At 34.0% G+C, this 13,984-nt stretch overlaps 1 protein-coding gene across 6 annotated transcripts in view; it reads left to right on the top strand.

Annotated features, from left to right (window-relative positions):
- The window catches only part of Diaph3 (diaphanous related formin 3), a 545,588-nt gene that overhangs the window by 324,647 nt on the left and 206,957 nt on the right, over positions 1-13,984 (top strand). For all 6 annotated transcript variants that reach the window (XM_047553083.1, XM_047553081.1, XM_047553085.1 and 3 more), the window contains one exon: positions 3,447-3,686. In XM_047553083.1, coding sequence (XP_047409039.1) covers positions 3,447-3,686 — 240 coding nt within the window. The remainder of the gene's footprint in view (positions 1-3,446; positions 3,687-13,984) is intronic.

The following is a 13,984-nucleotide window of genomic DNA, read 5'->3' as shown; positions in this document are numbered from 1 at the left end:
AGAATATTATTTGAGCACCACAACTGTCCATTTCTGTGCTTAGTTTATTAGTCTACCACAATCAAGTCTTAGTTCTGCTTTTCTTAATAGGAGAACAGAATCTAAATCTTCCATGTTGATAGATTATTAGTAATGGTGAGAACTGTGGAACATTTTTCAGGTTTACTTATATATATATTTTTCCATACAATTTTACCTTTTGTTTTTGTTTGTTTATTCCATCTGAAGAAACAAACTTTGATTTAAATCATGATAAAAAGAATCCTCTTATTATCATAGAGTCTAAGATTTAGATAATGGTACATTAGCTTCAATTGAGTTTTTTGTTTGTTTTAGAAAGGGCAACCATTTGGTCTAGGGGATCATTGTACCATATAACAATAAACTAAAGACAGTAACCAGGTCCACATAACATCTCAGATTCCATTCTCAGCAATTTTATTTAATAATAGTCAAAATACTAATTTTTTAAATTTGGAAGAAAGAACAATAGGAAAGGGATTCCTCGTTTAACAAATGTGTTGTTCAAAGTTGTTTTAGGTTGTTACCTTTCCTGACTTTGCTTTGTCAGGGTTTTTCATGAACTTGTAGCACTTTGTTCTGCATTACATCATAGACTTTATCTTTTCAAGGTATCTGTCCCTAGAGCAAATAGACTCATTACTCATACAAATCTGGTTTATATTTTTCTAGGAAAATTAATTACTTTACGCTACCTACATATGGTTAGCTTGTCAGTAGGAAAACTTTAACATTTCAGGAGGTATAATGTAGGCATTTAAGCAGTCTTTTTTCCCCCTCTTCCTTGTGCATGAAATTGTATATTAATAGATGTTAGAATTAATATATTTTGTAACATATTTTGCATGGGGTACTGAAGAATTCTTTCTCATGTTTATGGCAAAGTGTCAAATGACTTCTTAAATTTGAATAAGAACACCCCTTAAAACCAGATTCCATGGGCCCATATATACCTTTTGAATGGCCATTATTATACGTTCTGCATGTAAGTACTGTTTTGCGTGTCTTGGTATTCTAAAGGATACATTAAGTGTAATAGAGAATTATTCATGTTGCCAATGTAATATGTGTATTTTCCATTAGCAGTGTGTAAGGGCAAAAAATAAATTCAAGGAATGAATCCATTTGGTGGTATACCATATGTATATTTGAGTTCAAAACACATTTATTGAAATAAATTTATTTATTATTCTTACATGATAGCTGCGATTATCCTTATCAACAGATAAACAACCTGAGGCTTAGATTGTGTATTTACACAAAGCTTCAGATATAGAAAGTGGCAGAAGGCTGTCCCCCACCCCGCCCTGCCTTTTTTCCTTGGGGAAAAGTTGGAAGAAAGAAAAATGAGGTGAAAAATTAATCTCCCCCTTTTTAAGTTAATTTCAGTCCCCCCAAGAAACCATGACTCTGTTTAGTTCAATACAATATACATTATATTAGCTAAAGATTTCATGTGAGGGTCAAGTTAGGATTTCTTATACTAAAGTGTGCAATATATTTTAAGACAAATGACTATAAGAAGTAATCACTTTTTCTTAACACTAATTTTTGTGGTAGAGATACATTATCTAAAAAGAGTGATTCATGCCCAGTTAAAATCAGTATTCTAACAGGGTTACCCTTTGTCTTTCTACAATTTTGTATTGCTTAAATTTGTAAAACAAATTTAAAAAATGTCTTTGTCAAGTTTATAGTCTTTTAAATCTCTGATAGGAGGAAAAGACCCATATTGTTCCTAGACAGGGGACTGTGAAGACATTTTTTGAAGTCAGTATTTGAAAGCAGGCTTATTGTTGTATTAGTTGACCTCTTGGAATTCTGCTTGTGTGAACGTAAACATTTAACATGTTATGTGGCTAGTAAGAAGGCTAGGTATAAATTAGATATTTATATTATTTGCTAATGAATATTATTTGCTAATAATATTTATATTATTTGCTAATCTAAGGATTTGATCCATTTGAGGATATTCTATTAATACTGTACTACTCTACTTTTTTAGATGAGTAGACTCGGTTATAATATCATCAATACAATGTTGGTAGTATTTTATTAGTTTAATTAATCTTTGTATAGTATATTTTATTTTAAATAATCATTATTACATGTACATAAATTTTCTCCTGAAAAAACATGATTTTCATTGTATTTGCAATCATATGAGCTTCATATGTAACATTGTTTTTGGCCTTTCCTTTAGGCAGAGAGAACTAGTTTTATTTTTTATTTTTTATTGGTTCTTTTCAGTTTTATAAGACAATGGAATCCATTTTGATATAATTATACAAGTATGGAATATATCTTTTTCTAGTTAGGATCCCATTCTTGTTGCTAAGCTAGTTTCCATTTTAACCCTATTATGTCTGTCATTTTGCGGGGGAGGGGTTTGGTCTTTTTTTTACCATATTTACTGAATGTCCATAATTTTACTATTACTGCCCCATTGGTATGGTTTAAAAGTCTTTAATTCCTAATATCTTTCTTTTAGTCAAGAAATTCATATATATATTAAATATAGTGTATCCTAGCCTACAGGTTAGGCTAGTGGACATTTTCTTCACATATATTGATAGAATAGTGGAATAGCTTTAAGAGTAAATGTCCCATTTTTGTTTTATTTTGTTTTGCTTTGAGCCAGCATCTCTGGTATTTCCCAGAATAGCTGGGACTATGGGCATAGGTCACCACACCCAGCTTCTTTTGTTCTTTTTGACATTTCCAGTCCTCCACATTCCCAGCAGAGAAACCCAGAGTCACAAAGAGGGTTAACATGGCATGTGATAGACCTGTGGCTTTTCACCACTTCTATCTCCTGTGACTCCCATGTTTCCTAACTCTGATTCTGCTAATTTAGTATGTGTCAGGAGTCATTCTACTTTCTGTGTTTCTGAAGAAAGTCAATTTGGTACAAATTGGGACCTATTTATTCTCCCTCTATCTAACACATACTGTTAGTCAGCAGGGCTTCTGAGGACAGCAATTGCTATTTGAAGAAAACAAACCCTCTTTAGACCTTTCTGAGTATGTTTTAAACATGACCTAGCATATTTCAGTATTGAACAAAGATTATTTAAAGTAATGATATGGATGCTTTGTAATTTGTTGCCTGTGTATCCTGTTACCTTTTTTAAATTGAGTGTGTATAAAAATGCATTTAATTTATTGCTTAATTAAATGTTATTGTTTCACTAAAGCTTTCTTTTCATTGCACATCTAAATTGTTAATTTTGTTTTTGAGGGATGACTCTGGATTTCTTACAAAAACAAGCAGGGCTTTTCTCTCTTCCTGCCATCAGTTTCAGAGGACATATTGCTTCTTCGGTACTGTCATACCAATAAATCATCCCAGATTACTTGCAGTCGTACAGTACTAAACTATACCATGCATTTTAAAGGAAATCTGCTATTTTCTTTTCAATCAGATGAGCAATGTGAAGAGACTGCGGCCACGGCTCAGTGCTATTCTCTTTAAGCTTCAGTTTGAAGAGCAGGTGAACAACATCAAACCTGACATCATGGCTGTCAGTACTGCCTGCGAAGAGATAAAGAAGAGCAAAAGCTTCAGCACATTGCTGGAACTTGTATTGCTAATGGGAAACTACATGAACGCCGGCTCCCGGAATGCTCAAACCTTCGGATTTAACCTTAGCTCTCTCTGTAAAGTGAGTTTGTTTTCTTAAGACACATATTTGCCTGAACACTTAAATGTCAGCCCTGATTACATTATTTAAATATTTTTATTTTGATATGCTCATTATTGAGAACTTGAACTGAACCATGAACTCAAACCCAGAGTGAACTAAGCTAATTTACTCAACCTCTGAACTAAATCCAAATATTAATTTTCTCTGATCTGCAAATCCAACGGAAGGATTTTGTTTAATAATAAAATTATATTGTAAACCTATGCCTTCTCAAACCAATGAAATGGAACATGAAAATATTATTTAAACTATATTTCTTCAGTTCAGGTACCTGCACACAATGATATATATTGAGTATTGCTTCAGATTGCCTAAATTTTTACCTTTGACTATTTAAATATTTATCTGCATTTTTTATAAGCCAACTAAAAGGAGAGAGAAATAAGACTGCTTTATATAAAGGAAGTAATTATATTAGGAATAAACATACCTCAGATGTCATTAATGATTTTGAAATGTTTCCATCTAACTATTATTTTAGAGGATATGAAAATTAAATAAATTCTTCTATAGGTTGAATTTTCTTACAATTAATATATTCAGTGTTAAAACAGAGCTCTTTCCTGGGGAGTGGGCCATAGAATAGTGCTTTATTGATCTGCTTACAACAAATTCTTCTCAGTTACACATCACAAGAAAAGCTTTCTCTTGTTCTTGACCTTGTAACATCTGCACTCTCTGATTAGGGAATTTAATTATTGCCATTGCCAGGTAGGGAAGGTGAGAAACAAGTTCAGCTTGAGCTGTAGCGTTTCTGATAGTTATTTTTTTGGTACTCACATGAATTCTCTCAGTTTCCCTGACCTTAGTCTTGCATTGGTATCATCATTGCCATGTGAACTTTTCCCACTTCTTTTTATTTTCTTGCCTTTGTTTTTATAGACTTTTGTACTTTGGTTAAGAATGTTAATTATGAGCAACGCAATTCCTAAAACATATTGAAGGCATATCCATGGAATGCTTACTCAGGGTGAAATCCTGTGCCAGATGCTTTTCCAGATCATCTCATTAATGTAGGTGATTAAGTTTTACCTGGCACACATGGAACTCACATTTTTTAAGTGTAAACTATTAATTATGATTAAGTGTTTTAACGGAGCTGTATACAAAATGTTATTGCAGCAGAGTTAGGCCAGAGTGGCAAGCTTAGCTTCAAGAGGACAGCTAAGTATTCAGAGGAATAGAAACAAGGCCTTCTTAGTACAAGAAAGATGTTTACATGAAATCTTGGAGTGTGGCCTCTGTAAGTGCTCTGAGTGGCCTCACTACCTTTGGAGCCTGTAGGGCACAGGAGTTAGGGGAACTGGATTGAGGCAGCAAATTGGTTTAAATGCTGAATAGCTTGAATGTCCTGCACAGTGGTGGCGGTTGTAAGGAGATGTGTTTGTTTTATAAAGAAAAGTAATGTGATCTCTCTTTTGTAGGAAGATAACTCCATCAGCAGCATGAAAGATTAAGCTGTACTATTCAGTAGTGTTGCCATGAAAAATATATGGTTATTGAGATAAAATTTTTAAAATTTAGTTTCTAGGTCACACTTGTCATGTTCCAAGTTTCAGTGTTCTTACCTGTTGCCCTTTCCTTTATTGCAGAAAGTTGTGTTGGACAGTGCTGGGTTAGAGGAGTCTAACAGGAAGGTACTTGGTTACTGGCTAACATATAGTATGTGACTTAGAAAAGAGACAATATCAAACCAAGAAGATGGATAAGGAAGATAGTGTAGGAGGTGAGGGAGAAGTGGGAGGGTTTGCTATTATCTTAGCCAGCTGGTGGGTGACAGAGCTGCTGACATGTTTGAAGTGGTTTCTTAGAAGGGAAAGTGTTCAGGGCATTTTTGTTGTTGTTTCCCTCCTCTTGCTTAGCTCCGTATCTTAAAGGAAATCTGATTGAAGCTGCCTTATTCAATTATTTAGCATACACATTATTGTCAACTACATAATGGTCACTGTACTTTAAGATGATGGAGTTCTTAGCTAAGGAAGTGGCAGAGGGGTTTGAGGTAGAATAGTAGAGGAGATGGAGTAAAGTGTATAAATTCAGCAGCACATGGGGAGTTATCAGATGAGGTGATTATGAGTGACTGAGAAAGGCAAGTGGGACTACCTGGAAAGGAAAGCAAAGGAAGCCAAAGAGGGCAAGGAGCAAGGTGGGTGTGCAGTTAAGTTCACACCTAGAAATCTACTGGGGTTTGTTTTTCTGTAAAAAATCTCTGTTCCTTTTTCGGTTTTGCATCTCAGAACATAACTGACTCACAAGAAGTTGGTTGCATGTTCTCCTGTACAGGAAAGTTGACAAAAGACTAGGTCTGATTATTGAGGTAGAATAGCCCTAGATGGTGCTTGATACTTAGTAAATAATAAATTGCTATTGAGCGAATGAAACATGTTACAACACACACTTTGTTTTGTAGTTGAAAATAGACATACTTTCATTGAGATAGTCACTGGTGCATAGTAATTTTAAAATCATCTACAAATGCAAAGCATGCCATTGTTATTTTAATATGGTTAGTCTGCAAATCATTTAATCGGCCTCCGGATAAAGAGATGATTGTATTTTCATTCAATAACTAGGTATTTTGATCATTCCTCTTAGGAGCCTTCTGTTTTGCGAGAAACAAAATAAATATTACAACTTCATATTTTTATTAGCCTACATGTCAGGTTGAAAGCGTATATTGAACAAGATATCTCATCATGTTTGTTATCAGAGGTAGCAGCTTGATCTTTGACAATTGTGATTGAATTTTTCACACCAAATATAAAGCATTCATTTGGTTGATAAGCCTCCACACAAGGAATTCCATATTCATTTGACAGTAGAATGTCAGGGAAATATTTAGATCTGTTGAAACATGCTGAGTAATTATATGACACTTAACACACTGTATCTAAAATCCTTTTAAATACTCTTCATATGTTAAGATCAAGTACAAAAAAATGTATGAGACTTTATATTAAATTATTAACATTGTGTTTAGAAATATATAGGAATTGTGAATTTCATGCACATTGTTTCATTTTAAGGGCTATGTCTTTGTATGCATTTGTAATCAGGACTGATAACTGATATCTCTTGAGTTCAGAGAGAAAAGTCTCACTTTCTTATATCCCAAAGATAGAATGTGACAAAAGACAAATATAAAAGTAAAACATGACATATAATGTTAACATAAATTACACTCTCTTAATAAGTTGTGAGTAAAACTTATGGATGATGTGTGGGGCAGTATGGGGATTTCTAGTGGTCAAAGTGTAGTGGGGACATTTTCTTCCATAAGAAATTTGCACATGTATCTTTATAAAAGTCATGATGGCATGACTTTTTTTTTTTTTTTTTTTTGTGGTGATAGTAGAAATTAAACCCAGAGGTACTTAACCACTGAGTCACATCCCTAGCCATTTTTATATTTTATTTTGGGACAGAGTTTCACAAAGGTGTTTAGGGCCTTGCTGAGTTCATGAGGCTGACTTTGAACTTGTGATCCTCCTGCCTCAGCCTCTCAAGCTGCTGTGATTGCAGGTGTGCACCACCTCACCTGACCTGATGGCATGAATTCTTTAAGTATAAACATTAGAATGTAAATGGCTTATATTCTATTATATTGGAATATTATTTATATTAGAATGTTATATTCTATTATATCCTTAGAATATAGGCTTATACTTTTTAAAAATATGAGACTTAGAATATCAATAGTGGACTGCTTATCATTCATAAAATCCTCTGAAGATTTTACTGGGATTTAGATAAAAACTGAATAATAGGCATTTTGAGATATTGTGTGTGGGGGGGTATATGAATGTGCATTTTCTAATTGGTATTCATAAAATGTAAATTGATATCCTTAGAAATCTAGTCATCAGATGGTAGATATTTGTCTGACCAAAATGCCTACCTGGGAAAATAAGAAGTATCTTGTTTTTGTTGAAAGTATTTCTTTGAAAGAACCCACTGCTAGGGCCAAGATCTTTTCTTTTTCTTTTTTTTTTTTCCTCCAAGTAAATCATCATTCTAAGTAAAGAATGAATTGACCCAGCAATGAAAGTTCAGCACCATATTAAAATAAATGGAATAATTTCAACTTGTAAATTTAAGGAACATGTGTTCCTTAGATCTGCACATTATGGCTATAACATGTGTGATGTTTACTAGTGTCTAATGAGGTGTTATTTCTGAATAACATCCTTATCAATTAAATTAGGCAATATATTGGGGTATATATTATATTGGGAGAATAGATAGGAATTTTGAAGGAACTCACCTACTATAATAAATAATTTTTATCAGTTTTATGCTGTTGTTTGGGAAAATTAAAGAAACAAATAACACAATTCCACTTTAAATTTAAGCTCTATAGTAGTAGGACATTAAGAAGTTCATTTCATAGGGGTAGTCATCAAAAGATATATAGTAACAGGGAAGAGGATGACTATATAAAATAGATTAAGGGATCTGTTCCTTTTTCTAGTACAGAATTTCCCATGTGATCCTCCTAATTTATTATTTTGTTTTAATAAGCACAGGCTAACCAAAAGTAGAATAACTTCATCATAGCTGTGATGTGAATGATTTAAAATGACAACATTGAATTTCCATTTTCTTTAATGTTTCCACCTATTCTAGTGAGTGACTTTTTGAAATTATGAACAGCTTTTTCTTAGATGATATTAATTTGCAACCTGTAGTACCCTATAAAAAATACCTTAGCCTCTTTGTCATTTCAGTTAATTCAGAATGTGTGGTGTGAATCATCATTAGTGGCATTTTAAAAAAGAGCTTCCCAGGTGATTTTAATGCTCAACCTAAACTGAGAATCATTTTATGTCTTTTGCCCTGCTTATATATGCCCAAATGGAAAATCCATGACTGATGGTCTGGAACAAACCAACCAACAAACATAAAGAAATGAAAACTAACCAACACCAAAACAAAAAAGAAAACAACTTAAGGATGAGGGGTGAAAACATTTCCCAAAACTGCCGTTTTTCTTTCATGCCAAGCTGAACACTGTTCTGAAAATGAAGACTTTGAAGAGGAGTGTGAATTTCAGATACATAGTGGAACTGAAATTAGTTGAAGGCCCTTATCCTGAGTCATTTTGCAAGTCTCTGCATTGTATAGATGTCAGAAAACCTGTCTTTCACAGGAAATTTGTATTTTGTGTATCTGTCAAAGTAACACAGATTAATTTTCTGTGAAATTTTGATCTTCATCTTTAACCATTTTCTTTTACTTTATGAAGTTATTTTTAAGAAAGTTTTCTGCCAAAAAAAAAAAGGGGCCCCAACACATTCCATTGTTCCGTTTACATGCAGGGTATGTTTTAGAGAGAAGAAAAAAATTTTTTTAACAAGATTGGCAAAGTCATTTAGTATGTTTTGGCACCCTTTGAAAGTAAAGCAATTACAGGCCAAAGATTTGCAAATAACAAATGCCATTCTTATTTTATATGTAGCCAATTAAATCATAGAAGTTGTGATTTCAAAGCAATGTGAAACTGTTTAGAATGCTTATCCCCCTTTGACTCATTCATTAGCACATTTAATCTACAGCATTTTCTGAGAAATATTTAACTGGGTTTTACTAAGTTGTGTTTTTGATTAATTCTTTTGCCCTCACCTTTGTTTTTCAATTTCTGGAGAGCAATGTATGTTAGAATTATTATTTTAGTTCCAATATATGTTAAAATTATTCTTTTAGTACAATACAAAGAGTGGCTTTGCTGAGGCACAGCCATGTGCTACCCATTGTGCTGCTATCTCATCACTTTCATAACAAGCATTGCTTCTCCAAACCCCTTTCCCCAACTATCCAGCCTCAAAATCCTCTGAACACCACTCTTGAAGTTGGCTGCCACTGGTCAGAGATATCATCCACCATTAATATCACCTGCTATCTATGGTTTAGTTCAGTACCCTCTTCTTTTACATTTTATAAATAAAATGTCAAAAATAAGATACTCCATTTCTGATAATACTAGGAAGCTTTTTATTTTTTTTTTTTTACCTCCCTTATTATCAAAGGACTTCATTGTTTATACTTACTTTGGACAAGAGTCAAAACATGAAATATTATTATCTACCTAGTAATACTGATATTTATGACTATTTATTCTTGGGATACATGAAGAGACTATGATGATGAAGTGAGTGCATATATACTGACCTGTGGTTCCTATATTGGGAGGTGTGTGCAGTGTCACCACAAATTGCCAAATATATCACTTAAGATATATCATGTATGATTCTTTGTTAAGTGCATTTAATGGAAAATTCACAAGTTCCTGCATTTATTTCTGTTTTAAAAATATTTAAAATTAATGCTTCATCTACCACTATAAATCATTAAATTGAAAATATACCTTATCAAAATGTTTCAATGAATACAATATATGTTTTTTTATTATTGTATACAAATGGGATACATGTTGTTTCTCTATTTGTACATGGAGTCAAGGCATACCATTTGTGTAATCATACATTTACATAGGGCAATGATGTTTGATTCATTTTTTTTTTCTTTTCCCTTCCCCCCCACCCCTCCCACCGCTCTTTTCCCTCTATACAGTCCTTCTTTCCTTCATTCTTACCACACTCCTTATTCCTAACCCTAAACCTAACCCTAAACCTAATGCTAACCCTTCCCACCCCCCAATATATGTCCTCATCCTCTTATTAGCGAGATCATTCGTCCTTTAGTTTTTTGAGATTGGCTTATCTCATTTAGCATGATATTCTCCAATTTCATCCATTTGCCTGCAAATGCCATAATTTGATCATTCTTCATTGCGGAGTAATATTCCATTGTATATATATGCCACATTTTCTTTATCCATTCATCAACTGAAGGGCATCTAGGTTGGTTCCACAATCTGGCTATGGTGAATTGAGCAGCAGTGAACATTGATGTGGCTGTATCTCTGTAGTATGCTGATTTTAAGTCCTTTGGGTATAGGCCAAGGAGTGGGATAGCTGGGTCAAATGGCGTTTCCATTCCAAGCTTTCTGAGGAATCTCCATACTGCTTTCCGGAGTGGCTGCACTAATTTGCAACCCCACCAGGAATGTATGAGTGTTCCATTTTCACCACATCCTTGCCAACACCTATTGTTGCTTGTGTTCTTGATAATTGCCATTCTAATTGGGGTGAGATGAAATCTTAGGGTGACTTTGATTTCCATTTCCCTTATTACTAGGGATGTTGAACATTTTTTCATATATCTGTTGATTGCTTGTATATCTTCTTCTGTGAAGTGTCTGTTCATTTCCTTAGCCCATTTGTTGATTGGATTATTTGTATTCTTGGTGTAGAATTTTTTGAGTTCTTTATAGATTCTGGAAATTAGCGCTCTATCTGAAGTATGGTTGGCAAAGATATTCTCCCACTCTGTAGGCTCTCTCTTCACATTGCTGATAGTTTCCTTTGCTGAGAGAAAGCTTTTTAGTTTGAATCTATCCCAGTTGTTGATTTTCGCTTTTATTTCTTGTGCTATGGGAGTCCTGTTAAGGAAGTCTGATCCTAAGCCAACAAGTTGAAGATTTTAGACCTACTTTTTCTTCTATAATCTGCAGGGTCTCTGGTCTGATTCCAAGGTCCTTGATCCATTTTGAGTTGAGTTTTGTGAAGGGTGAGAGATAGGGGTTTAATTTCATTCTGTTGCATATGGTTTTCCAGTTATCCCAGCACCATTTGTTGAAGAGGCTATCTTTTCTCCATTGCATATTTTTGGAACCTTTGTCTAGTATGAGAAAATTGTATTTATTTGGGTTTGTGTCCATGTCCTCTATTCTGTACCATTGATCTACCTGTCTATTTTGGTACCAATACCATGCGGTTTTTGTTACTATTGCTTTGTAGTAGAGTTGAAGATCTGGTATTGCAATACCCCCTGCTTCGTTCTTGCTACTTAGGATTGCTTTAGCTATTCTAGGTTTTCTATTCTTCCAGATGAATTTCGTAATTGCTTGCTCTATTTCTGCAAGGTACATCATTGGGATTTTAATTGGAATTGCATTGAATCTGTATAGCACTTTAGGTAGTATGGCCATTTTGACAATATTAATTCTGCCTATCCAGGAACATGGGAGATCTTTCCATCTTCTAAGGTTTTCTTTAATTTCTTTCTTTAGTGTTCTGTCGTTCTCATTGTAGAGGTCTTTCACCTCTTTTGTGAGATTGATTCCCAAGTATTTTATTTTTTTCGATGCTATTGTGAATGGGGTAGTTTTCCTAAATTCTCTTTCTGAGGATTCATCACTTATGTACAAAAATGCATTGGATTTATGAGCATTGATCTTGTAACCTGCTACTTTACTGAATTCACTTATGAGTTCTGAAAGTTTTCTGGTGGAATTTCCAGGTTCCTCTAAATATATAATCATGTCGTCAGCGAACAGGGATAGTTCCAATTCGTATCCCTTTAATTTCTTTGGTTTGTCTAATTGCTCTGGCTAGAGTCTCAAGGACGATGTTGAATAGAAGTGGTGAAAGAGGGTATCCCTGCCTTGTTCCAGTTTTTAGGGGGAACGCTTTCAGTTTTTCACCATTTAGAATGATATTAGCCATGGGCTTAGCGTAGATGGCCTTTATAATGTTAAGGAATGTTCCCACTACCCCAATTTTTTCTAGTGTTTTGAGCATGAAGGGATGCTGTATTTTATCGAATGCTTTTTCTGCATCTATTGAAATAATCATGTGATTCTTAACTTTAAGTCTGTCGATATGGTGAATGACATTTATTGATTTCCTGATGTTGAACCAACCTTGCATCCCTGGGATGAAACCCACTTGATCATGGTGCACTATCTTTTTAATATGTTTTTGTATGCGATTTGCTAAAATTTTGTTGAGAATTTTTGCGTCGATGTTCATTAAGGATATTGGTCTGAAATTTTCTTTCCTCGATGTGTCTCTGTCTGGTTTAGGTATCAGGGTGATATTTGCTTCATAGAATGAGTTTGGGAGGGTTCCCTCCTCTTCTATTTCATGGAATAGTTTGAGGAGTATTGGAATGAGCTCTTCTTTAAAGGTTTTGTAGAACTCGGCTGAGAACCCATGTGGTCCTGGACTTTTCTTTGTTGGTAGGCTTTTGATGACCTCCTCTATTTCATTGTTTGAAATTGGTTTATTTAAGTTGTGTATGTCCTCCCCGTTCAGTTTAGGTAATTCATATGTCTCTAGAAATTTGTTGATGTCTTCGAGGTTTTCTGTTTTGTTGGAGTATAGATCTTCAAAATAACTTCTAATTGTTTTGTATTTCACTTGTGTCTGTTGTGATATTTCCTTGTTCATTCCGAATTTTAGTAATTTGAGTTTTCTCCCTCTTTCTCTTTGTTAGTATGGCTAAGGGTTTATCAATTTTGTTTATTTTTTCAAAGAACCAACTGTTTATTTTGTTAATTTTTCCAATTGTTTCTTTTGTTTCAGTTTCGTTGATTTCCGTTCTTATTTTATCTATTTCCTGTTCTCTACTACTTTTGGTATTGGTCTGCTCTTCTTTTTCTAGGGCTTTGAGCTGTAGTGTTAAGACGTTTATTTGTTGATTTCTACTTCTTTTTTTGAATGTGCCCCATGAAATAAATCTTCCTCTCAGTACTGCTTTCATAGTGTCCCAGAGATTTTGATATGATGTGTCTTTGTTCTCGTTTACTTCTAAGAATTTTTTTATTTCCCTCCTGATGTCTTCTGTTATCCATTCATCATATAATAGTGTATTATTTAATCTCCAGGTATTTGAGAAGTTTCTGTTTTTTATTCTATCATTTATTTCTAATTTCAACCCATTATGATCTGATAGAGTACAAGGTAGTATCTCTATCTTCTTGTATTTGCTAACAGTAGCTTTGTGGCATAAAATATGGTCTATTTTAGAGAAGGATCCATGTGCTGCTGAGAAGAAAGTGTATTCGTTCTTTGTTGGATGGTATATTCTATATATGTCCGTTAAGTCTAAATTGTTGATTGTGTTATTGAGATCTATGGTTTCTTTTTTCAATTTTTGTTTGGACGATCTATCCAGTGGTGAGAGAGGTGTGTTAAAATCACCTAGTATTATTGTGTTGTGGTCTATTTGATTTCTGGAATTAAGAAGGATTTGTTTGATGTACGTGGATGAGCCAATGTTCGGGGCATAGATATTTATGATTGTTATGTCTTGCTGATTTATGCTTCCCTTAAGCAGCATGTAATGTCCTTCTTTATCCCTTCTGACTAGTTTTGGCTTGAAGTCCACATTATCTGAAATGAGAATGGATA

The sequence above is a fragment of the Sciurus carolinensis genome, chromosome 5, assembly GCF_902686445.1.
Source record: "Sciurus carolinensis chromosome 5, mSciCar1.2, whole genome shotgun sequence".
NCBI lineage: Eukaryota > Metazoa > Chordata > Mammalia > Rodentia > Sciuridae > Sciurus > Sciurus carolinensis.
The sequence above is the reverse complement of the archived record's forward strand: the minus strand, read 5'-3'. Positions and strand labels throughout refer to the sequence as shown.